The 27,118-nt window shown below is 43.6% G+C and overlaps 1 protein-coding gene across 6 annotated transcripts in view; it reads left to right on the top strand.

The window, feature by feature from the left end:
• sorcs2 (sortilin-related VPS10 domain containing receptor 2) overlaps positions 1 to 27,118 on the top strand; it is an 848,688-nt gene that overhangs the window by 247,494 nt on the left and 574,076 nt on the right. For all 6 annotated transcript variants that reach the window (XR_011354139.1, XR_011354138.1, XM_069926521.1 and 3 more), the window contains exon 3: positions 11,404 to 11,503. Coding sequence is in view for 4 of the 6 variants with exons in the window: in XM_069926521.1 (XP_069782622.1) it covers positions 11,404 to 11,503 (100 nt within the window). In the remaining 2 variants the exon portion in view is untranslated. The remainder of the gene's footprint in view (positions 1 to 11,403; positions 11,504 to 27,118) is intronic.

A 27,118-nucleotide genomic window follows, 5' to 3' on the forward strand; every position in this document is an offset into this window, starting at 1 on the left:
TCAATAACTGTCTCTGCCTCCAAAATGATTCTGAGTTCATCCAGCTTCCTAACATGGTCTCCCAGGAGCTGCAGCTGGATGCACCTCATGCAGGTGTAGTCACCAGTGACAATTGTGCTGCCCCAGATTTTTCACATGCTGCACCTGGAGTATTCCACTGCCCTAGCTCTCTCCATTAACCCTTCCTACCTTAAAATCAAAGATTTTATCTTCTTGGAATCAAGCTCGTCCTCAGCCTCTGTTTGCTGAAGCCTTGTGAGCCAAAACTTCTTAGTCCAACTCCTTCCCCGGGCCCTCACGCACTGACTTCTCCTCTTCAGCTTCCCCTCCTTTTATTTGTCCCTATCAATTATATCGGATACTCACTCCTACAAATCACACTCTGTTTAGCCCTTCAGTTGCCCTTCATGCTTTTTTAAAAAAGTTTGACAAATTTACTGGAATTCCTTGATGATAAAATGAGTGCAGAGAATAGAGGGGAACAGGTTGATGTTGTCAACTGGATTTCAGGGGCATGTTAAATAAGGTGCTGTATAAAAGAAATCCATGAGATTAAAATGCATGGAGTTTGGGATAAAGTATGAGCATGGATTGGTTAACCAATAGAAGGCAGAGAGTTCAGATAAGTAGGTGTTGCTGCAGATGCAATCAGCATAAGTGGAGTACTGCAGAGGTTAATGCTAAGCCCCCAGCTGTTCACAGTATACACAGATGATTTGAAAGAGAGGACCGAGTGTTGCCTATTTAAACTTGCTGATGCCAGCAAATTGTGTGGAAAAGAAAATTGTGCAGAGGATGCGGGGACTCTGGAGAGATATAGAAAGGTTATATGTAAGTGGGCAAAGGTTTGGCAGATAGAGTACAATGTCGGTAAATGAGTAATTATCCATTTTAGAAGGAAAAAAATCACTAGTGGGACTTGTCTACAGGCCACCCAATAATAACATTACAGTGGCACAGGCAATAAACCAAGCAATATTGGAGGCCTGTGAGGATGGAGCAACATAGTAAGCAAATTAAGGGATATGGAGAAAAGACAGGTAGGTGGAGATGAGCCTATCATCAAATCAGCCATGACCACATCGAAAGACGGGGAAGGTTCGATCAGCCAGATGGCCTACTCCTGCTCCTATTTCTGATGTTCTTATGTAAAATAGAATATCATTATTATTTAAATGGGGTGAAATATTGCGGCAGAGGGATTTGGGGTGCTGGCGCATGAATCACAAAAAATTGGTCTGCAGGTGCAATGGGTTATCAAGAAGAATGAAATGTTGGCCTTCAGTGCTGAAGGAATTGAATTTAAGAACAGAGAGGTTCTGCTGCAACTGTACAGGGTATTGGTGAGGCTGCACCAGGAGTACTGCGTGCAGTTCTGGTCTCCTTACTAGATGAAGGATGTACTGGCTTTGGAGGCAGTGCAGAGGAGGTTCACAAGGTTGATTCCAAAGATGAGGGGTTAGCCTGGGATAGGGGAGGCCAAACTACGACCTATAGGCCAACTGCAGCCCGTTGCCTATTTTTAAATGGCCCGGGTGAATATTATAAATAAAATGGAATATTGTCTCTAATTGCACTGCATGCACATTGTACTTCTTAGTTTCAACATTAGATGTCGCTGTCATTTTGAGCAACTACTACACCGACCGTTGCAAAGTTGCTCGTTGATGAAAGCGTTAATCTTAGATAAAAAACATATACCTCCATTAAAAAAAGTGTTTCTTCGGTTAAAAGAACTGTTTACCTCAGTTTAAAAAAAAAACATTTACCCCAGTTGATTAAACATGGTGAAATAAAAAAAGATGGGATATGGCAAGGTAGTGCCTAAAATTTCAGACACGTTGGGAAAATGAATACTTTTTCATGGAAATCAAGAGGAAATGTGCTTGTTTTGTTTGCAAGGTATCTGTTAACTTTAATATCCTATCTTTAGTCGCCTCGCTACAGATTTACACATTGCATCATAATCATTAAGGTGGGCACTTGGGCCATGAAATGTATTCACTGAGAGTTGTGGAGGAATGTTGGAGACAGCCTTGTCCCTTTCTGGATCTTTTCTCCTTCCTGTTATTTGCACCCAGCTTTTTATTTTGCACTGCTTTTTGAATGAGTTTTAAATAGTTTTACTGTATTGATTGAAATTAAATTTAAGAGCAGCAGATGCAGAAATGCACAGTGTAATATGAGAGAACATCAATAAACTATTGTAGCATCAACAGTAAAACTGTTTAGTAGTGTCACCTAGTTATTTTGATAGAGAATGATTATTTGATGGCACAGGAGTTTTCTGGTCTCAAAACACCATTTTTCTTGAGTATAACTGGTTGAAAACTGCCAGGCTAAATATTGTTTGGGCCGTGACACCTTTTCTATATATCTATATGTTTGGCCTGGAAGTCAGCCTAAAGAAAACTGAGGTCCTCCATCAGCCAGCTCCCCACCATGACTACCAGCCCCCCCACATCTCCATCGGGCACACAGAACTCAAAACAGTCAACCAGTTTACCTACCTCGGCTGCACCATTTCATCTGATGCAAGGATCGACAAAGAGATGGACAACAGACTCGCCAAGGCAAATAGCGCCTTTGGAAGACTACACAAAAGAGTCTGGAAAAACAATCACCTGAAGAAACACACAAAGATCAGCGTGAACAGAGCCGTTGTCATACCCACGCTCCTGTTTGGCTCGGAATCATGGGTCCTCTACTGGCATCACCTACGGCTCCTAGAATGCTTCCATCAGCGCTGTCTCCGCTCCATCCTCAACATTCATTGGAATGATTTAATCACCAACATCAAAGTACTTGAGCTGGCAGAATCCGCAAGCATCGAATCCACGCTGCTGAAGACCCAACTGTGCTGGGTGGGTCACATCTCCAGAATGGAGGACCATCGCCTTCCCAAGATCGTGTTATACGGTGAGCTCTTCACTGGTCACCGAGACAGAGGTGCACCAAAGAAGAGGTACAAGGACTGCCTAAAGAAATCTCTTGGTGCCTGCCCCATTGACCCCCGCCAGTGGGCTGATCTTGCCTCCAACCGTGCATCTTGGCGCCTCACAGTTCGGCGGGCTTCCACCTCCTTTGAAGAAGACCGCAGAGTCCACCTCACTGACAAAAGACAAAGGAGGAAAAACCCAACACCCAACCCCAACGCACCAATTTCCCCTTGCAACCGCTGCAACCGTGTCTGCCTGTCCCGCATCGGACTTGTCAGCCACAAACGAGCCTGCAGCTGACGTGGACATTACCTCTCCATTAATCTTCATCCGCGATGCCAAGCCAAAGATATGTGGCCCACAACCAAAAAGCATTGGCCCTACATGGAGGAGAAACTGAGTCACATAGATCTGTACTGGTGGATTTCAGAAGAATGAGGGTGGGGTGGGGGATCTTATCGAAATGTAAAATTCTGAAATGGTTAATAAAGTGGAGAGGGGGAGGTTTATTCCACTAGAATGAAGGGTCATAGATCCGGGGGAGTAGATAATGGAGATGAGGAGGAACTGCTTTTTCCAGAGAGTGGCGAAGTGGTGAGTCTTTTGAATTCTCTGCCCTTGGAAGCAGTGGAGCTTGCCTCCCTAAATATACTCAAGACACATTAGGATAAATGTTTGTATAGTAGAGGAATTAGGTGTTATGGGAAAAGAGCAGGCAGGTCGAGCCAAGCCCACAGCTGGATTAGCTGCAACCTGTTTGAATGGGTGAGTAGGCCCGATGGGCCAGAGGATTTACTCTTGCTCCTATTTCTCATATTTACCTAGATTTCAGATTTATTGTCAGAATACATACATGATATCGCATCCAACTCTGAGATTTTTTTTCCTGTGTGTGAGGCAGAATTACCACTTATTGGTAATGCAAAACTACACAATGTACACTTGTAAACAAATGTAAACCAATTAAGAAATGTAAACAAACTATGCGATCCAGAGAGAATTTAAAAAAAAACCAAGAAAGTGCAAAAGTCCTTAAATGAGTCCCTGAGTGAGTTTGTTATTGAGGGGTCTGATGGTGGAGGGGGAGCAGCTGTTCCTGGACCTGGTGGTGCAAGTCTTGTGGCAACCTACACCTCTCTCTTAATGGCAGCAGTGAGAACAGTGCGTGTGCCAGGTGGTGATGACTGGCAGCGTGTTCTGTATATGTTCTCGATGGTTGGGAGGGTTTTGCCTGTGATGCCCTGGGCTGTGTCCACTACCTTTTGGAGGTCCTCCTTATTAATCTGGCTTTACTTTCTCTTCTGAATATTATTGATCTCTTAATCACTTTCTGTGCAATCATTCACTCATTCTGCTCATCAGGATGTAATTTCCTCGATATACCTCCTGCAAATATAATCCCTTGCACTCACTCCTGGATGTTGTGCACATAATCATTGAAATTAAAGTATTCCTGCTGAGATGACACGAACGATGCAACATCAATTTATTACATTTTCACGAGGCATGCTGAGATGGTACTGTATATATCAAACACATAATGCTGGGCTGATTTTATCAGAGCACTATTTTATTTCTATCACAATATTTCATTTTTACTCATACAGAAATTCCCACCATGATAAATAGAAAATAGATGATGCTTCTTTAATCCATATGTTGTGGGCGTTGTCCCAGGATGAAAAAATATTGGAGAGAAGTTTTTCAAACATTATTGGCGATTCTCCATTTAAAATCTGTTCCAAATCCCTTAGTTGCTCTGTTTAGAAGTCTTGGAGAAGATGAGGTTTACTAACTCCAATTAAATGTCACATTTTATCTTTTATTTAATTGATGGACAAAAATGCGCTATTTGATTAAGTGAAAAGATAATACCCCACCTATTCATGCACAATGGTTAAGGGATGTAATGTCATGAATAAATTTGAGTCTTTAACCTGAACTTGCAGCCCTAGCCTGTGCTGTAAAGTAACTTCACACAGAAATGCTGGAGGAACCCAGCTGGTCTCACAGCGTCCCTAGGAGGTAAAGATATATTACCGACATTTTGGGCCAGGGCCCCCCTCAAGGCCCGAAATGTCGGTAATATAACTTTACCTATTATGGTCGCCGAGTCCTCCAGGATTTCTACAATTACAGTGTCTGCAGAATTTCATATTTCACTCTGTAAGGTGACTTATCAAATGCAATTATTTTGAGCTGTTTAGAACTTTAAAAAAGTGACATGATTTTAAATCAGATTCTAGTAGAATATTATCCAGCACTTGCAGTGTTAAGTCTGACTTCCTTCTCCCAAGAATAGGCTGTTTACCAGTCTGTTCTTGAATAATTGAGTTTGATTGAATAGTAGCTTGTTGACTTGGAGTCAGTCAGTTTGCTGCTGGTACAGAACTAAAATGCCACGAATTTGAGATTGGATTAAGTTTAGCCTGGGAACCCTTTTGTGATTGGTTGGAGTCAGATTGTCTAGTGCTCTTGACAACAAAGTTTATCTTTCCTGTGTTCCGGTGTTCTGGTTGGTTATCGCAGCAGGGGTCAACTGAATACTTTTTGCAGTTTAATGCCACAGATTTTGCTGCCAAAATAATGAGTTTAATTGTGCTTTTCATTATTAACTGTAAATTATGCAACAGTGTGTTGAGGAAGAGCGACCCTGTGAATTGTGAATCGCTGCAAATTATAAAAAGCTTTCTGCTGTTCTGCCTTTTTAGCCACACAAAAATGGCAGTTTGTCCTTAACTTTCTCATGAGGATCATGAATTTGTTACAAATGTGCATTAATACCCATTAAACCTGACACAGAAAGTTGGGGTTAGCGACATTGGTACAATTATAATCAGGAGATTTAGGTTTCTGTAGTTCCAATCAATTGCATGGGAACAGAGAGTTATTCAGCCACAATCCTATCAGCAGTAACTTACACTTAGATTTTTTATATATTTTATAAAATATCATTTATTTATTGTTCTTTCTCTTCCAGTTTTACTCGTATTCTGTTTTTTAAGTGATTTGAGACTTAATTTACCCTTTTACTATTTTTAAAATATTTATGATTTTCCAGACTTAAACTCAAACAATATCAGCCTTCTCAGTCTCAATGTTAACAGTATCAGCATTGACTACTGTTTACAATTATCTATTTTATACAGTTTTCTGCAGAGTTCAAGCTCTTTTCATCTCCATCCCTCCCTAACCCCCACATTTAACACTTACCTAACCACAATTACCCACATCATTCAAGACACTCACAACAGAGGTGTAAAACATATATCAGGGGGTTTATGGCCACATGGCGGCCAGTGTTCAGGCTGTTTTCTTCTCTTGACTTTTCCTGATTGGGATAGGATGGACACCCCTTCCCCCCCAACCCCCACCAATTGAGGGCTAGACAAGAGAGGTAGGGCGGCGAGGCACGATAGACCACACTATAATCTTGTTCCTATGGAATTTAAGTACGTTTGCCAAATTTTCAAAAAGTGTTTTACTTTTTTCTTAAATAATTTTCACCAAGGAAACACTGTTATATAGTCAGGATAATGTGAACTATTTTGTAACTGCGTAAGAATACACAGTTACTGTAGTAACTGTAGTGCACCACTGTAGGGCGTATGTTTATGTGAGTGTGTGAACAGTTTTCTGAGATGGTAGAAGGGATCATTGAGTAAACTCTCTTCTGTTATTTGAATCTAGACCTAAGTTATTTAAGAAGCCTCCCACATAAATCCAGATGGTGGCAGTAGTATAAGAGAACAAGAATAAAGCCATACAATTGATTGTAAGTTATTAAAGTACAAAGGGGAAGAAGAGAAAAAAAATTACTGAAAAAGTGGCTGGAGCAACAGCAGTTCACCCAGTGATGGACTGGGAGGCTGAAGACATTGTTGAATTGTTTAATGCATTCAAAAGCTATTTTAAAAAATGCAACAGCAGAGGATAAGGTCAGTTATATACTTCTCTGGATAGGGGAGTGAGGCCTTGATTTATTTAATAGCTGGGAGCTTACAGCGGTGGAGAAAAATGATCTACAGCAGAGATTTGCAGTTTGCTTGTCACCTTGAACCCAGGACTAATTGTAGAATTAAAAGCTATGAATTTCAAGGCTTAAGGCAAGAGACTGATGAAGCTGTTGATAATATTCTCTAGACTAAAGATATAGAGGAGAGATTAGTTGATCAACTAATATGGAGATGTGCCCATCCCGAAGTGCAAAAGTCTCTTGTAGGGAAGGATAGCTTGAAGCTGCCTGAAGCTCTGGACCCAGCCAGAACTTTCAAAGCCACAAGGATGCAAATGAAATCCCTATCTATGTAGATCCACCCACAGCAAAGAGAGGAAAGGGTTGATGATAAAAAAAAACACAATTAGAAAAGTGAAAACCCTCAAGACCTGCAGGAAGTGTGGCAGACAACACCCCATCAATGACTGAAACAAATTCCCCGTGTGTGGTTCTGAATGTAGAACCTGTGGTAAAGCAAACCACTCGGCGAAGATGTGTAAGTCTGGTATGGAGAAAACAACAATACCAGTGAAGAAAAAAGACAAGAAGATCCACCACATAAAAGGAAATAACAATGAGGATTCTGACACCCAGATACTGGACATAGAATCCATACACCTTCACGACGTGTCAGGTGAGATGAAAGAAGGAAGCGACTTTCACACAAGGATCCAAATACAGAGGATAATCCAGAACAAGCCTACGATAGGTGAAGGTAGATACTGGATCACAAAGGAACATCCTTCCATTCAGACTTTTCCACCACATGTTCCCAGAGAACATAATAAAAGGGTATCCAAAAGACAGTGCATTGGAAACGGCAAATGTCATATTAACGTCCTATGTTGGACCCATGATCAATCAGCTAGGGAGAGCTAAGTTCAATGGCAGCCATAAGGGAAAGAACATCCTCTGTATGTTCTACATGGTAGATGCAGATGGACCAGCAATTCTAGGTCTGGATAGCTGCCGGGAGTTGCAATTAATCTCTGTCAATTATGAGATCCAGATGAAGAAGATATCTAAAAGCATCAATAGAAACTCACAATAAAAAGAGGAAATGATTTCCACAGAAGTACTTGCCAGGTTATGGGACACAGTGGGAGCAGACTTGTTCGCCGAGAATCTAAGTTTCCATTTGTCAAAAGCTTGAAAGACCTGAGAGCATCAACTATCACCTCAAAAATTAGAGCGCTCTTTGCCGAACAAGGAATACCCGAGCAAGTAATAAGTGACAATGGAACATAGTTCACATCACAAGAATTCAGAAAACTGGCTGCAAATTTTTTCTTATATATTTTATAAAATAACATTTTATAAACTACATTATCCCCATACTACCCCAAAGGTCATGGGTTCATTGAAAGACAAGTGCAAACTGTGAAACGCACACTGGTTAAGTGTCACAAAACAAACGAAGACCCAGGCCTCGCTCTTCTATCATTACCAGCAACACCTTTAAGGACTGACTTGAAGTCCCTGGCAGAACTTCTAAATGTCAGGAGATATAAAACAACTTTGCCAAGCAAAATACACCCTCCAGAAGACCAGGAGGAAACCAGAAGAAGACTGGCTGACGTGCAAGAAGGACACCAGCATTATAACAAACATGCACAAACATTGCCAAAACTCTTCAGAGGGCAGCATGTACATATTGAAGAGCCAATGTTGAAAACATCAGAGAAGCTGAGACACCAAGGTCATACATTGACGAGACAGACTCTGGCAATCAACTGAGGAGGAACAGAATTCACATCTTTCCAACACAAGATGTGATGAAGCAGAAAGCTTTAATACCAGCAAAGCCTGCAATACCAATATCAAGTGAGGTATCAAGTGAAGAGACCACAACCACTAATACTGAAACATCAACACAGCAATGGTCAGGTGAAGTACAACAAGCTACTTCAACTACACATGTACCAGCAACACAAATCCCACCGGTCGTAACCAAATCCACAAGGTGATGAAACAACATACTGCCGCCAGTGCGATATCGATAAGAACTATTTAAAAATAGCTGTGTAAATAAACTAGCGTACAAGTTCTGTTATTTAAGTTGCACTGGAAAAAAAGTGATAAAGAACACTAAATTTTTCTTTGAGAAGGAGGAATGTTATATAGTCAGGATAATGTGAACTATTTTGTAACTGCATAAGAATACACCCTACTCACTGTAGTAACTGTAGTGTATCACTGTGGGTGTATGTATATGAGTGTATGTGAACAGTTTCCTGAGATGGTGGAAGGCATCAATAAGAAAACTCTCTTCTGTTATTTGAATCTTGCATCTTGGTTACTTAAGAAGCCTCACAAGAAACATGGAGACATAATAAATGCAGCTGTGTTCCAGCGAGTAATGCTCAGGCATGCGTTGGATTTCCAGGTAACCGCCATCCTCTTCACGATGAACAGCTACATACTCTGCATGAGTCCCTCTGCCACCCGGGTGTTACCCGCTTAAATAATTTTATGAAGTCCTGGAACCTCCCATACACCGTCAGAGACGTCAGGACCATGACTGAGGCATGCCGGATCTGCGCGGAATGCAAACCTTTCTTTTTCCGCCCAACCAAGCTCATATCGTGAAAGCCACTTGGCCCTTCGAGCGCTTCAGCATGGACATCAAGGGCCCCCTGCCTTCCATAAATCGCAACATCTATTTCCTCACGGTCATAGACGAGTACTCCCGCTTCCCTTTTGCTATCCCTTGCCCAGACACCTCCACAGCCACCGTCATCAGGGCACTGACACAGATCTTCATCATGTTTGTCTACCCCGCATTTATCCACAGCGACCAGGGGTCTAGCTTCTTGAGTGAGTAACTACGCCATTATCTGACAGCAAGGGGCATCACAATTAGTCGCACAATTAGTTACAACCCAAGAGGTAATGGGCAAGGGGAACGCGAAAACGGGGTGATCTGGAAGGCAGTTCTCCTGCCCCTTAAGTCAAAGGGGTGGTCCGTAGAATACTGGCAAGACGCTCCTCCCAAGGCGCTCCATGCCATTTGGTCACTCCTGTGCACGGCTACCAACGAGACCCCTCACGAACTCCTGTTTTCGTTCCCTAGGAGATCAGCGACGGGAACGTCTCTCCCAGCATGGCTCACGTCCCCGGGACCGGTGCTCCTGTGTAGACATGTGCGGGCGCACAAGGCTGAACCTCTGGTTGAGCAGGTGTTCCTCCTACACATGAACCACAACTACGCCTACTACAGTGGCAGGGAGGACACCATCTAAACCAGGGACCTGGCACCAGCAGGAGTACCCACCACAGCACAGCATCCTCCATCCCAGGACCCCACCAACCTGACACACATACCCGACCCCGGACAGCTTTGGGGCACTCAAGGCCTCCTTGGACACCAAGGACTTAGTACAACTGTGGTGGACGAACCCACCCCCCCACCTGCCCATCCGATGAGACAAACACGCCTTAACACTGACCCCCCCCGGCCACTTCTCCGCGCTGCACCACGCAAGCCGCTCCGGCCCCCTCCCCCAGTCCCCGCCCCAGCCCCCGCGCACCCTCACCGACCAGTGACCAGGAAGCATCCTGCGATGGCCGCCGGACTGTCTCAATCTGTAAATACTGTGCATATATGTTTTGGGGCTCTTTACTGCACCTTCCCCCCCACCCCCTGGACAATTTTAAACAATGAATGTGGTGGTACACCACTGGCCTACTGCAGGGGGCAACCTCTGTACCTGCAGAAGAGCATGGGGATAAGACAACATCTGGCCGGCTGTCAATCAGCTGACCTGAATAGACCAAGCCCCACCTAGTTGGGTGTCAATCATCCTCCAGGTCATAAGTCTGAGCCGGCCCTTTGAAGTCTCTCAGGGTTTACAGCAGCACAGTCTCACAGCTGGCTCTGTGGAAGTTTAATTCGAATAAAGCCTGTTGTACAGTCTTTAGGTTTCGTGTGTTTGCTTCTGACTGACTGCGTACCACAGTGGGCACTCTGGCTTTCTCCCACATCCCATAAAGGTGCAGGTTGGTAGGTTATTTGGGCCTCTCATCTTTCTCTCTTGTGTCCTCTTATCATATTCAATTAACACCTTTTGTCTGTTGTCTGTTGGCCTGTAATCTTCCCCCTAACATTCTTCCCTTTTCCCCAGCTTTTTTAAGACAGACACCTGACTTTTAAAAATTCTTACATTGAGGGAAGGCTCAGGCTCAAAACGCCAGTTATGTATCTTTACCTCCCATGGACGGCCCGAGACCTGCAGACCTCCTGCAGCATTTCTGTTTTTACTTTAGGTTAATTGGGTACTCTACATTGCCATGAGCCTGTAGGAGAATCTGGGGGAGATTGATGTAAATGTAAGAAATCGGTTCCTGACTAGAGTAAAATGGGTACTCGATAGTGAGTGCAGACTCCATGGACTGATGGGCCTGTTTCGATGCTGTGTGTTTTTATATCCAATTCATATTAACAGTTCCTTCCTTGTTTGTTGGCAGATCATCAGATTATGGAACCACCTATGTGAAACTGAACTTACAGTCTGGCACCACCAACATAATTACCAATTTCTACATTTGCCCTGCAAACAAGAAAAAGGTAAGTGCAAATTGTACAATGGAAATAGGATGTGGAGGGAAGCAGAGTGGGGTTGAACCAGCTGGCGGTTTTAAAGACCTTTATGTTTTAATTCTCTCAAACTTGGAAACCCTTCAATGTAATTGATTTTTCTGGATTCTGATACTATTGCTGCGTTTTGCAACCATTTTACACAATACAACAGAGGAACTAATGGCAGAACACTGGTGATTTCTCAAAGATGCCACTATTTTAGTTTTGTAAAGCATATTTGCCCACAGGTTGATATGATGGCACCCAACATCTAATCTACAGCTCATCAGAATGTCTGTCATTCTCTTGTAATAATCCAATAGAGGAAATCAGGTGAAAGAAGAAACTTAGCATTGAAGCTGTTTTAAAATTCACAATATCATCCTTAAAATTGTCAGGGTAACATTAAATCATTACTATTCCAGTAAAGCTGACAGCCCTGCATGGATTCCTGTGGTGTGTTCCAGCTTGTAATTAATATAAAACTGCAGATAAGATTCTTGATCGGTTGAACAGATTGATGTGCTGGTTCCTTTTTGAAATACTTATTTCAATATGAAAGTGCACATATTTATTTTAATTTTGAACCAAAGCATCTGGAATATTACCTGTGATATTAACAATTTGAAGAACGGCATAAACACCTGCTCTGGAACAACCGAGTTATTTTCTCCTGAATTTCACATTTTCTTTGTTAACATAACTAATTCCAGCATTGAGACCTCTGTATGAAAATTTTTTAAAAATCTGCATTTTGACTAATATTAAGTTACAGCAGAGGAACATTTCAGTGCTGTTTCGTTCATTCAAAAAAGGCGCCCATTGACAAAGCAATCAATATGAAGTTTCTTCTCTTTGGCTTGGCTTCGTGGACGAAGATTTATGGAGGGGGTAAAAAGTCCACGTCAGCTGCAGGCTCGTTTGTGGCTGACAAGTCCGATGCGGGACAGGCAGACACGATTGCAGCGGCTGCAGGGGAAAATTGGTGGGTTGGGGTTGGGTGTTGGGTTTTTCCTCCTTTGCCTTTTGTCAGTGAGGTCTGTTTATTAGTATGGTTGAAGCAGTGCAAGGCGTGACTCCATCAATCTGACAGATGGGTGCAAAATAATGTTGGATGGTATTTTCTGGCCTTGTTCTACGTCTGCTTCAGTGAAATTGATAATCCAGGGTTTTGAATTGTCCCTTGAGCTGGACAATGTACATTCAACAGTTTCATATCTGGCTTTGGTCCATGTTCAATGGTCTCTCGCAAACAAGGAAAGGAAATCTCCTAAATTCTGCGTCTTTCCAAAATGCTGTAAGTTTCAACCATATAGCTTTGGGCACTATTTACATCTCTTCGTGTTACCTGAGAAAATTAAATATTCTAGGTGTTGAGAGAGCTGTTAAAAAAGGCAAAGGAGGAAAAACCCAACACCCAACCCCAACCAACCAATTTTCCCCTGCAACCGCTGCAACCATGTCTGCCTGTCCCGCATCGGACTTGTCAGCCACAAACGAGCCTGCAGCTGACGTGGACATTTACCCCCTCCATAAATCTTCGTCCACGAAGCCAAGCCAAAGAAGAGAAACATTCCATCTATAAATAACACTAAACAAAACTAATTGTACCACATTGACGTGATTCTTGTTAGCGCCGTTGTTCAGAGTTGAAGTCAAAATTTCAAAATGTGCATTAAATATTTTTGTAGTTATGTCTTCATCGCAATGTAATAAAACAATGCACAAACTTTCTGTCTGTACCTCATTTTCCCTCACTCAAGAAACTAAATGTTGACCTTTCTGTCTGTGCAACTCATTGCTTCACCTTCCATCACCACTTTTCTGAGGTGCTTGAACAAGATAATAAATAACAAGTTTATTGTCAAACAGATTGCACAATGTACATATGCCCAAAATTTTTATTTGTTGCAGCCGAGCAGGTACTTGCCGAGAGAAACTATAATAGTAAATAAATTTAATTAAATTAAAACTGACAATAAATACATAAGATAAAATATAATTATTCACAGAAATCCGAGTGCAAACAAAAATGTAATTTGCAGAAGCACAGAGTTGATCATTACTGTACCTAGGGGAGGTTCAAGAATTGGATAGGTGTTAGAATGAAAATTTATTGTCATGAACAAGTCATGAAATTGGTGTTTTACAGCAGGATCAAAGTGCTGGCATTTTCCCAATGGTAGCAGAGTGAAGGTGTTGGAAAGAAACTCTTCTTGAACCTGGAGGTGCTGTTTTTCAGACTTCTTTCCTTTCTCCCTGAGGTAGCAGTGAGAAGCAGGCTGTGATCAGGGTGATGGGGTCCTTTATGATGTTGGCTCCTTTCTTGAGGCAGTACCTTACATGGATTTCTGCAGTGATGGGAGGTTGGAGCTTGTGATGGACCTGGTCATGTTTATTACCTTCTGCAGCCGCCTGCGACCTGGGCTTTTGCAGGCTGTGATGCGACATACTGGTATATTTTCCACAAAGAAGTTTGATAGAGTATCCAACAACATGCTAAATCTCCTCAAACTCCTTAGAAAATAAAGGTGCTGATGTACTTTCTTCATGGTTGCCTCTATGAACCAACTCTGCAAAAGGTCTGAAAGATAGGCTCACAGGTCCTTAAAAGTTCTGACTCTCTCCACTTCTGTACCATGAATGTGGTCAGGAGCGTGGTCTCTTCACCTCTCCTTTCTAAACTCAACAATAAGCTCTTTGGACTTGGTGATGTTGAGAGCAAGATTATTCTTCTGGCACACTCATCCAGTTCTTGAACTCCATCCTGCATTCTGTCTCATAATTTTCAGTTATTTGGCTGACAACAGTGGTGCCGAGAGTAAATTTGTAGATTGAATTGGAGCTAAACTTGGCTTCACAGACATGAATGTGTAGGGAATAGATTTGGGGACTACACATTATTCCAGTTATGTAAAATTTGTTCTGGGATAGATTCTCCAATGTTATTCATTTCAATCTGAACCCAAGCTGTTTTTTCACCCCTTTGATAACAGGAGGACAAGAATCTCAATTGAGCTCAGTCCACCCTTCTCTTCATAACCTTTGATGCCCTGGTTGACCAAGAACCTATCAATCTCTGCCTTAAACGTACCCCAACGACTTTCCTCCACAACTGCTTGATTTAAAAAAAAATATTCCACATCTCTGTTGATGCCTTTAATCCTGAAGTTGTGCCCTCTTGTTTGAGACTCTCCCGCTATGGGAAACAACCTTTTTACACGTACTCTGTCCATGCCTTTCAACATTCAAAATGTTTCAGAGATCTCCCCTCCTTCTGAATTCCATACAGGCTAAGAGCAGTCAAACACTCCTCATATGATAACCCTTTCATTTCTAGAATTATTCTTGTGAACCTCCTCTGAACCCCTCCAGCGTCAGCACATCCTTTCTTAAATGTGGAGCCTAAAATTGTTCACAATAGTCCGAGAGATGTCACCAGTGCCTTATAGAGTCTCAACGTCATATCCTGCTTTTATATTCTATTCCTCTTGAATTGAATGCCAGCATTGCACTTGCCTTCTTCACATTGATTCAACCTGCAAGTTACCTTCAGGCTATCCTGCACAAGGACTTCCAGGTATCTTTGCATCTGAGCATTTTCAATTTTATCCCCATTTAAAAAATAATCTGTCCATTTATTTTTTATAGCAAAGGGCATGACCATACATTTTCTGACGTATTTCATTTGCTCATTCTCCTAATCTAAAGTCCTTTTGCAGCCTCCATTTTTCCTCATCTGGGCGGCATCTTGTCAAAGGCCTTTGACCCCAAATATGCAACAGCTATCTGCTCCTCCACCTATCTTCGTATCATCTGCAAACTAGGTCACAAAGCTATTCATTCCATAGTCTATATCATTAATATAAAACATAAAAAGGAATGACCCAACACTGACCCCAGTAGAACACCACTAGCAACTGGCAGCCAACGAGAATATAATCCTTGTATTCTGACTCTCTGCTTCCTGCCAATGATCTACCCATGTAATGTGTTTCCTGTTATACCGTGGGCTCTTATCTTGTTAAGAAGCCTCATGTGTGGCGCCTTGTCAAATCCTGAAAATCCAAATACACAACATCCATTACATCTCCTTTCTCCAGCCTGCTTGACACTTCTTCAAAGAATTCCAGTAGGTTTGTCAAGCAAGATTTCCCTTAAGGAAACCATGCTGGCTTCAGCCTGATTTGTCATGTCTCTCTGAGTATTCCGTAATCTCATCCTTGACAATTGACTCCAACACCTTCCCAACCACTGGCACCAGGTGAACCGGTCTATAATTTCCATTGTGCTGTCTTCTTTAATAGCTGGGTAACATTTGCAATTTTCCAATCCTATTGATCCGTAAAAGATCATTATCAATGCCTCCACATTTCCTTCAGGACCTGAGGGTGCATTCCATCTGGTCCAGGGAGATTTATCTGCCCTTAGACCATTCAACTTTCTGAACATCTTCTATCTTGAAATACAAACTGCACTCACTTCCCTTCCCTGATACCTTTTGACATTTGGAACACTGCTGGTGTCTTCCACAGTGAAGACTGATGCAAAATACTTATTTATTTCCTCTGCCATCTCCTTGTCTCCCATTATTATTTCTCCAGCACCATTTTCTAATGGTCCTATTATCTACTCTTACCTCCCTTTTACCCTTTATATACAAAGATTTTTGTATTACTTTGATATTATTTGTTTTTCATACTTCACCTGTAAAACAGGAAAGTCTGCAGACATCGTGGTTGAAGTAAAAGCACAACGCTGGAGAAACTCAGCAAGTCAAACGGTATCCTTCACAGAGCAAGGATAAAAATACATAACCGACGTTTTGAGCTTGAGTCCTTTGTAAAGGGATGAAAAAATGTTGGCAGATGCTCGAACAAAACGATAGAGGGGAGTGACAGGGGGAGGAACACCTTTGCAATGGCAGGAGGTAATGGGTGGATAAGGGAGGGAGGGCACAGCAGTAAACAGGGGGGAGAGGGATGGCCCTGTGAATGGAAAGGGAAGGGGTGGAGAGCTGGAGGAGAGAAGGGTGGGAGAATGGAGAGTAGGTTAGCAGAAAATGCAGAAGCCGATTGGCCTACTTTTCTGATATTTTGTAATCTTGTGACACACAACCAGATATAACACACATACAGGACAATAATTCGTATAAGCAAATAAATAAATAAATATTGTTTCCTAAATACGAGTCTCGGGTGGTTAGTGTAAGCAGTTCTCTTGGTCGTTCAGCATTTTCACTGCTTGTGGAGGGAAGCTGTTCCTCAGTCTGGTGGTGATAGCTCTGATACTCTTGTATCTCTTTCCTGACGGGAGCTGCTTAAAGAGGCTGTGTGCGGGGTGGAAAGGGATCCTCAATGATTTTGTGCGCCCTCTTCAGACAACGATCCTGGTAGATCACGTCGTTGTGGGGGAAGGAGAACCCAGTGATCCTCTCTGCTACTCTTATGGTCCTGTGGATTGACCATCATTCCATTTCTCTGCAGCAACTGTACCACACTGATGGAGCTGGCCAGGACTCTCTTGAAAAAGCTCCTGTAGAGATAATGTCAGTCCTCTAAAGAAGTGAAACTCCCTGCACCCCTTTTAAATAGCATAGGACTGACATCTTTAGATCGTGATCGCCCAACATTTTCACACTATGTAGACTGGAGCTCAGAGCGGATAAGAGTAAATAAAGGCATTGCTGATGGATATAAATGACCAGCATAGATCACAGGTGCAGAGGAAACAGGAAAACCGTCACAAGCAGTCTGTGATAAAAGAGCTGTTGTGAACTGAAGGACAGCAACATATCAGAGATAAATTAGGGACACAGAAGGGATGCAAGAGGAAAAAAAAATGTGTAATGAAGGATAACAGAGCAATGAATTAGGGAGGTACAGTAGTGGGAGACAGTTCATTCAAATTGGTTGTCTTTTCAAATCAAATATAATCTTACAATAGAGTGTTGGTGGGGGCAGGGCAGATTGTTGGGAATAAAAAGTTATGGTGAACATTTGAATATATGTGCAAATAAATCTATTTTCTCCTGTAGCTCTATCAGAAATCATAGTAATTAAAATGAAGTGATTTTGAATCGACATATGAGGCTCAAAGTTGCATTTGTATGGATGTATTAGCTGTGTTTGAAGTTTTGTATAAAGAAAACATTCTTGGTTATTATTGTTAATGAAGAAGAATGGCATCATTATTTGTGTCGCTTTAAACAAGACAATGTATTTGAGTTAAGTCTAGACACACTCAAATGTGGCCCCTGTGAGTTTGTACAATCACACAGACATGTGGATGAGCTCAGACATAGATCTCCTGGCCAAGACCTCTTCTGTGCTACTGATTTAAACCCTCCCTCCTGCATTATATTTCCAACATTAACCTGCCTTTTCTGTTTTTTTAAATCTTTCTTTGTTAATCAAGGGACTACTGCCTTCAAGCTTCAAAATTTACCTTGCATCTAATCCACCTGACAGTTCCTAACCCTCTGACATTGGGACTGATATCCACCTCAATCTTTTGCTCATCACCTTCCTCTGCAGAAACCTACTCTGTGATGTGCTTTACCCTAGCATTGGGCGGCAGACCACGTGCAACTCATCGATGGTTTCAGCCTAACATTCCAGACTCTGGCATCACCTACAACTGATTTCTATCCATTCCTTTGCACATTGTGCTTTCTTTAATCCCATATTACCACGTTCTAACTATGCTCCAAGATGTTGGGACTCCATCAATTGTAATGCCTACTAAAGGTTTAAAATGTCATGCACGCGGACTATTCATGCATCACTACCTTTTCTTGCCTACATGCATGCCCTTCTACCTGCACTCGAAGCCAACCATTCTCAATTGGGGCCACAGCACATTTAAGTAGAGGCTTTTTCTTTTCACCTTGTGTAATATAAATTTTCTTTATTTTTATTTTATGTAGATGGTAGGAAAGAAGTAGGGAAGAAGCCAAATGACCGCTTCACAGGGAAGGGGGGCCCATAAACTTTGAGGAGAGTTGTTTAAGGGGCCATACCCAATAAAAGGTTGAATATGACCATAAGATCAATAGATAAAAGAGTAAAAAGAAGTAGGCCATTCATCCCATCGAGTCCGCTCTGCCATTTCATCGTGATCTGATCCATTATCTCTCAGCCCCTCTCCCTTTCCTTCTCCCCATAACCTTTGATACCCTGACTATTCAGATACTTATCAATCTCTGCCTTCAATATACCCAATGACTTGGCCTCCACAGCTGCCTATGACAGGAAATTCCAGAGGTTCATGTCTCTCTTACTAAAGAAATTCCTATACATCTTTGTTTTAAGTGGGTGCCCTTCAATCCCGAGGTTATACTGGCTTGTCCTTGACTCCCCCACCATGGGAAGCAATTTTGCAATGTCTAGGCCTTTCAACATTCAAAATGCTTCCATGAGGTCCCATTCTTCTGAACTCCCAGGAGTAGAGTCCAAGAGCTGTCAAACATATGCTAATCCCTTCATTCCAAGAATCATTCTTGTAAATCTTCTCTGAATCTTCTCCAATGTCAGTTCAGGTACACAGTTCTTTATCTGGACATCTAAAATCTGGAAAGTTCCAAAATCCGGTAAGTGAGGAGAGAGACGGCAACGCGAGTTGGGCGGATGAGGGGGAGAGTCCGGCAGCGCGAGTCAGGCGGGCGAGAGACCAGCAGCACGAGTCTGGCAGGCGAGGGGGGAGACTGGCAGTGTGAGTTGGGCAGGTGAGGAGGGGGAGACTGGCAGCGCGAGTTGGGCGGGTGAGGGGGGGGAGACGGCAGTGCGACTGGAAGGGGCTGGATACGGCAGCACAATTCGGGTGGGGTTAAATCTGGCTTTCTGAAATCTGGAAAAATCTGAAATTCGGAACACACTGTCCCCCAAAGGTTCCGGATAAAGGATCGTGTACCTATACATCATTTCTTAAATAAGGAGCCCATAATGGTGCCCTTTACTCCAAGTAAAGACTCACCAGGGCCTTATAAAGCCTCAACATCACATCTTTGCTCTTATATCTGAAGTGCCAGTTGATGAAGTAGACAAAGACGATGTGGTCAAACAATAATCATGGCTTTTATTAGCAGAAACTCATGGTACAATAATGAAAGACAATAGATGCATATACAGTTATACCCAAGGGGAGTGTCCTTAACAGTAGAGATAATGCACAGCCAATGTTAGTACAGCAAGGCTCGCCAGAGGGGAGACAGGCAGCTTGGCAGACATTCACCACAGTCTCCTATTCCTCTAGATTTGAATGCCAAAATTGTATTCACCTTCTTCATCATTCATTCAACCTGGAGGTTAATCCTTAGGTTATCCTGTATGAGGTCTCCCAAGTCCCTTTGAACCTTTGAATTTTGAATTTTCTCCACATCCAAATACAGTCTGCTCTTTTATTCCTTCTACCAAAATGCACGATTGCACACTTTCCTACATTGTATTTAATTTGACTCTTCTTAGCCCACTCTCCTAAATTTATCTGTCTCTCTTCAGCCTCTCCATTTCTCTCCCCTACCTGCCCCTCCAACTATCTGCAAACTTAGCCACAAATCCATTTATTCTGCACTCCCAAATTATTAACCTACAAAGTGAAAAGAAGTTTCCCAAACACTGACCCATGCGGAACACCACAACAACCAAAATAGGATCCCTTTATTCGGACTCTGTCGATCAGCCAATGCTCTATCCATGCTCGCATCTTTCCTGTAATTCCATGGATTCTCATTTTGTGAAGCAACTTCAATGTGCGACATCTTGTCAAAGGCCTTTTGAAACCCCAAATATGCAACAGCTCCTTTGTCTAGTCTGCTTGTGGTTTCCTCAAAAATTCCATTAGGTTTGTCAGGCAAGAATTCCCCTTAAGGAAATCATGCTGACTTTGGCCAATCTTTTTATTCACCTACAGCAGTGGTTTTCAAATTGCCCCCCTAAACTCACATTCCACCTTAAGCAATCCCTATGCCAAAAGTGCTCTGTGGTTAGTAAGGTGGTATGTGAGTGGGAATAAAAAATTTGAAATCCACTGTTTTGGTTGTACCTCATTGACTCGTTATGTGTATGGTTTCATAACTCCCAAGGAAATGGACCAATGACAATTTTTCTCAAGCAAAATATTTCAGTAACAATTGAGTCTAGAGCAGTGGTTCTCAACCTTCCCTTCCCACTCACATCCCACGTTAAGCAATCCCTTACTAATCACAGAGCACCGATGGCATAGGGATTACTTAAAAAAGAATGTGAGCTTAGGGGGGCAGATTGAAAACCACTGACCTGCAGTTACTCCGTAACCTCAACTTCTCAACCACTGATGTTAGGCTAGTGGGTCTATAATTTCCTTTCTGTTGCCTCCCTCCTTTTTAATTAGGAGAGTGACCTTTACAATGTTCCAGTCCTCCAGAACCATACCAGAATCTATTGATTCTTGGAAGATCATTACTAGTGTTTGCTCTAAACTCTGCACTCTCTCTGCCAATGACTGGCCACATTCTGGAATATAGAAGCCAGGAAGCTTGTAACCTTCCTGATACACTGCAGTGAGTCCAGCCGTTCCTCAAGCTCGGAAATATTAACTTTGTACTTTGTGACCGTGGCAGGCTGCACCAAAGGGAAACACAGGCACAACACTGTTTGGGGCAACACAGCTTTATTCCACTCACATAAATATCTAGTTGGCTGCTAGCTGTGCTTACAGTGATTCTGAAGAGAGAGTGAGAGCACACGGTCGGGATCTCAGCTTTATACCATGGGCCCTCTGGGCCCACTTGGTGTTCGGATGTCATTAGGCCAGATTCCATGTCTCTAGGCCACCTGTTGGCTGAGTGATGTACCGCAGCGTATCATCACATTCACCCCCTTTAAAAAAAAGTCCTGGTATTGCTCACAAGTCCAGGCGTACTGTTGGTTTCCACACCCTCTGGGACCTTCTAGGGAGGGTGTGTGGTTTGGGCTGGGGGGTTGGTCATTCAGCAAGGTGTTGTGGGTATACTGGGTTGGTTGGGGGTCCCCGGGGGGTGGCTAAGGGGGTTGTGGGTGCTTGGAGGGGTGCCGACGGTACGTTGATTGGGTCGAGCTGGGTTTCTTCTGGTTCTTCCTCTTCGGCTGGTTCTTCTTCGACTGGCGCCAGGTCCCTCCTGGAGATGGAGTCCTCCCTCCCATTGGGGAACATCACAAATACGTAGTTTTGGTTCGTGTGGATCAGCTCTCCCCTTTCAACCAGTGGGTCTGTCTTATGCGTTTGGCCATGTTTCTTGATCAGCACTGGGATCACCCAATGAGTCACCTCCGAGCTCGGGGTCGATTTCCTTGTAAAAGAGAAAAATCTGTCATGTGGGGTCATGTTCATGGCAGTACACAATAACAAGCGTATCGCGTGTAACACCTTGGGTAACACTTCCTGCCACCTGGATACCAGGAGGTCCTTTGACTTTAGTGTCAGGATCATCTTCCAAATGGTACCATTCTCCCTCTCTACTTGCTTGTTCCCTTGGGGGTTGTAGCTTGTGGTGCGGCTAGTAGCAATGCCCCTCTCTTGGAAGTATTGCTGCAGCTCGGCACTCATGAAGGCAGCCCCCCTGTCTGTGTGGATGTAGTTAGGGTTTCAAGCACTTAATTTCTGCTGCCGTGGACACATCTGCACAGGGAATGGCGAAGGGGAACCAAGAGAACTCATCTATCGCGGTGAGAAAGTAATAGTTGTTATTGGTGGACGGGAGGGGGTGTTTAAAATCGATGCTGAAATGTTCTAATGGCTGGGTTGATTTGATAAGGGCTGCCTTAGGTGGGTGGTAGAACTGTGGTTTACACTCCACGCATATACGACAACCCCTTGTCGTAGTCCTTACCTTTTCTGCCGAGAACGGCAGGTTGGTGTTCTTAATGAAGTGGAACATCCTGGTCACTCCGGGGTGCCCCAGCTCGCTGTGGATGTTCTGCAGCTGGGGCATGTGTTGAGTGGCCGTGCAAGCACCCCTGGACAACGCGTATGGGGGTTCATTGAACTTACCGTGGTGGTATCAGATGTCATACGAGCAAGTAGAGAGTTCGATCCTCCAATGTAAGATTTTATCATTCTTAATTTCCCCCTGTTCTGTTTGTCAAACATGAAAGCTATAGACTGTTGGTCTGTGACCTGTGTAAAATGGCTGCCTGCCAGGTAGTGCCTCCAGTCCCTTACTGCCTCCACTATGGCCTGGGCCTCTTTCTCCACTGCTGAGTGTGTGGTTTTGAGCCCTGCAGCATTTGAGAAAAGAAAGCCATCAGCATCCCTCCTGGTTCAGAGTGGCTGCTATGGCTACATCTGAGGCATTGGTCTCCACCTGGAAGGGGAGTGTTTTGTCTACAGCCCTCATGGTGGTGTGTGCCAAATGATTGCGCAGGCTGTAAAATACCTGGACTGCCTCCTGGGCAGAGGGAATTATTTTGCTCTCATCAGTGGATAGGCCCTGACTGCTTACTGGGGTATTCACTGTGCGTAATAGGCAAATAAGCCCAGGCATCTTTTGAGCAAATCAGTAGTGGGGATGGGTAGGTCCATCAGGGCCTGCCTGCAAGCCGGATCTGGTCCCACCTCCCGTTCTGTACTACATAACCCAACAAAGCCAGCTTCCTAGCACCAAACACACACTTGTCTTTGTTGTATGTCAGGTTGTGTTCTTTGGCTGCCTCCAAGTATCTCTTTAGGTTTGCGTTGTGGTTATTCACCGAGTGCCCACAGATGGTAACATTGTCCAGGTATGGGAAAACAGCCTCCAGGTGGTAGTCGTCCACCAGTCGGTCCATTTCCCTCTGGAACAGTGATACCCCGTTAGTGACTCCGAATGGGAGTCAGAGGAACTGATAGAGTTGGCCATCGGCTTCAAACGCCTGTCGCTCCTCCTAATGGGCACCTGGTGGTATGCAGCCTTGAGGTCGATGGTGGAGAAGACCTTATACTGGGCTATCATATTCACCATCTCGCTAATCCAGGGGAGGGAGTATGCGTCCAGCTGTGTGAACTTATTAATGGTCTGGCTGAAGTCGACATCTAAGCGTAGTTTCTCCCCCATCTTTGCTACGACTACCTGGGCTCGCCAAGGGCTGTTGCTGGGTTCAGTAATGCCCTCCTGCAGCAATCGGCGTGTCTCCATTTTAATAAAAGTTCTGTCTGTGGGGCTGTACCTCCTGCTCTTTGTGGCTATAGGTTTACAGTCTGGGGTGCGATGGGTAAATAAGTGGGGGGGGGGGAGAGCGGGGCTCGATATTAAGAACTGATAGCGCTTTTGGCTCGTAAGCACTAGCGGGGGCTGTGGTCCATTGTGGATGACCGTGAGGCTCTCCAGATTGCACTGGAAGTCTAATCCCAACAGCACCGGAGCACAGAGCTGTTCCAGGACCAGCAGACGGAAGTCCCTACACTCCCTCCCTTTAATTTCTAGTGTCACCACACAGTACCCCTTTACTTCCTGAGTGGTTGTTGGACGCTAGGAGAATCTGCCTGTTGCTGGGGTATATGGGGAACCCGTGGTCTTTGGCTAATTTCAGCTCTATGAAACTCCGAGCTATCGCTATCCAACAGACATTTAAATTTAAACCCGTTCAACCGCACGGAGACCGTAGCCTCTGACAAATGTGTGGACTCGCCTGATTGATCCTGAGGGAAGCCGCGTGCACTCCTCGGTCTTCTTGTGGTCTCTGTAGTTGTGGCACTCCTTTGGATTCCGGGTCCGAGATGACTGCTCCCTCTGGGTGCACATGGCGTTCCTTCCTGGCTGACCTGGGGAAGAAGCAGAGCTATCCCGCTGACAATTTACATGACAATGGATCTTGGCCGTCACCCGCAAGCTCCTGCAGACCTGAGCATAATGGCCTCATTTTCTACATTTCAAGCAGTCTGCGTCTCTTGCGAGGCAACAGGCCTGGGGGTGGGGGTTTTGGCCACAGAACTGGCATCTACAGGTCACATCCAGCTGATCCGCCGTTACTGCCGTTGCTGTCGTCTCCACATTATCGGCCCGATCTTGGCAGGGTGACAGCGAGTTTAGCAGGGTTGGAGTGGGGTGCTTGACACTGTGGTCGGGGAGGTATTCCCCGAGGTTATTTCTAGCCGTCTCCATCGCCTCTGCTACCCTCACAGCCTCTTCCAGGGACACCATGCTTTGTTCTAACAGCTGCTGGCAGATTTCATTTGACTGGACTCCCACCACCAGCGTGTCCCTCATCAGGTCCTGTGCTATTTGTTGTGGGGTTCTAGTGCAGAAGCTGCATACCCGTGCTAGGGCTCTTACTGAGAGTATGAAATCCCAGAAGGACTACCCTGGTTGCTCTCTTCTGGTCAGGAGACAGTGTCTCACGTGTACTTGCCTCCCCCTTGGAGATAGTGGGCCTGGAACATGTCCATAGCCTCCCTGTATGAGGCGCAGTCCTGGACTAACGCATACGGGAGGTCTCCCAGCTGGGCCATTAGCAGCATGAAAAGGTCTTCCGGGTACGCAGTTGGCATCATCACATGAGCATAGTTCAGGAAACAATGTCTCCAGTGGCTTAAGTGTGTGCATGTGTAGGGGGCCTGGGGGTCTAGTTCCAGGTGTTCTGGCCGTAGCATCGTTGAGAGGTGCTGCCGTTGATTCGTTTCTAGGCACCCTGGTTGCACTGGGACTGGGGATTGTCTCCTCCACTGATAGATGTAGGACTCCCAGGGACTGGCGTTATCTGGTAGGCGTCCGCTGAGAGTCCAGCGTTCTCGCTCTCATCCCTGTGTCTGAGCCAGTCTCCACCAGGTTTGGGGGGGGCTCGCACATGTCTCAACCATGAAGAGTTTGTCCTCCTCCTCAATCTCCTCCTCGTGCTTGGGTGGGATCACCCACATATTTATGTGAGTGGAATAAATTGTGGCAGGCTGCACCAAAGGAAAACACAGGCCACAGGCACAATACTGTTTGGGGCAACACAGCTTTATTGTACTCATATAAATGTCTAGTTGGCTGCTAGCTATGCTCACAGTGATCCCAGAGAGAGAGAGAGAGAGAGAGAGAGAGAGAGAGAGAGAGAGAGAGAGCACACGGTCGGGACCTCTGCTTTATACCATCGGCCCATCTGGTGGTCAGATGTCATTAGGCTGGGTGCCATGTCTCTAGGCCACCTGTTGGCCGAGTGATGTACCGCAGCGTTTCATCATAGTGACATTCTTACACTTGGTTCTCCCAGGACACAGGGATCATCTTTAACTTCTACAGAATGAAAGACCACCTGTCTGTAATCCAAGAAACCCTTGTATTTCTTTGCTTTCTCTTTTTAGATACATTCATTTGTTACTCAGATAAAACTTATCCTTAGGTTCCTTAATCGTTTTTTCTAATTTAACATAGAAGTTAATTTATAGTTTAAAAATATTGTCATTACATCTTGTTCTTTACATTTAAATCTATATACAGTAAAACTCCTTTTATCCAGAATTCAAGCAACAGGCTGCCTCAATTATCTGATTAAAAAAAGGTAAAAAATTTGGAAGTTTAAAATTGGTGTGTCTTGCCGTTAGTTTGCCAATTCATGCAATATGCAATCTCAAGCAATCGGAAAATTCACTTATCTGGCATCTAACAATCCCCATGGGTGCCGGATAACAGGGGTTTTACTCTAGTAATTTTATAAATGAAATGGAGCATTTGAAAATCAAGCCAGTGAATTTTTGACTTCTTTCCCCCCACTTTTGTCAATTCACCTCTTTTCACTCAGTCTAGTTCCTGGTACCTTGAACCTGACCTGTCTCTGTCCCTCTTCTTTGCCCTTTGCTTTATCAAAATATATCACTTCACAGATTGCTTAGGACCCTTATGCACTCTGCATGTTTTCAAGTCATTCTTTAATGAAAAACTCCAGACTATTAGATTGTCTGTCTTTCATGTTTGCCAAGCCAACAATAGCATACAATTATCTATTTATGACTCTTGTTGGTAAATTGATCACAGAGCATCTTTGAATTTCTGAGAAAGTTCAGTATTAAATGTACTCTGTATTTGTTAACCTCATACCGTCTGGTAATGACCTCAAAGACAAGTGGTACAGTCAGCAAAGTTGTGTAGGCCTTTAGCTTAAGGCTTAAAAAAAATTAATTCCTCATTTGCTCTCAATCCTTTAACAGGATAGACTCCTCAATATCTGTATCAGTCCATCTTCAGAGTTGCACACATTTATTAGACCCACGTGACATTTACATTTATCATGTCTCTGTCTCTGTGTTCATTTGGAAATTAGTTATTTTCAAACTTTAAAGTTCCTAGAGGAGTTGTAAAGTTTATTCTTTATAGATTATAATCTAAAATAGTTCTACTGTTTCACTTATTCAGGCTGAAACTGCTGATTATAAGAATCAGAATTACCTTTAATTTTCCAAATTTAAAAGAATTCCTATCTGATTGACAGAAATTATTCATTCAGTATTTGAAGTGGATGCTAATTAGCATTGTTAGGCTCTTTTATATTCTTTACAAGAGTAGTGAGAGTGTCAAAAGAAACGTGTTCTTTGTTTATTCTCTCCTCTTTTAATTATGGCCATTTCTCGTTATGAAGACAATACTTTCTGCAGAAATTTAAAGGGGACCGACTTCCCTTCAGTTCCCCATCT

Source organism: Narcine bancroftii, chromosome 3 (assembly GCF_036971445.1).
Source record: "Narcine bancroftii isolate sNarBan1 chromosome 3, sNarBan1.hap1, whole genome shotgun sequence".
Classification (NCBI taxonomy): Eukaryota; Metazoa; Chordata; class Chondrichthyes; order Torpediniformes; family Narcinidae; genus Narcine; species Narcine bancroftii.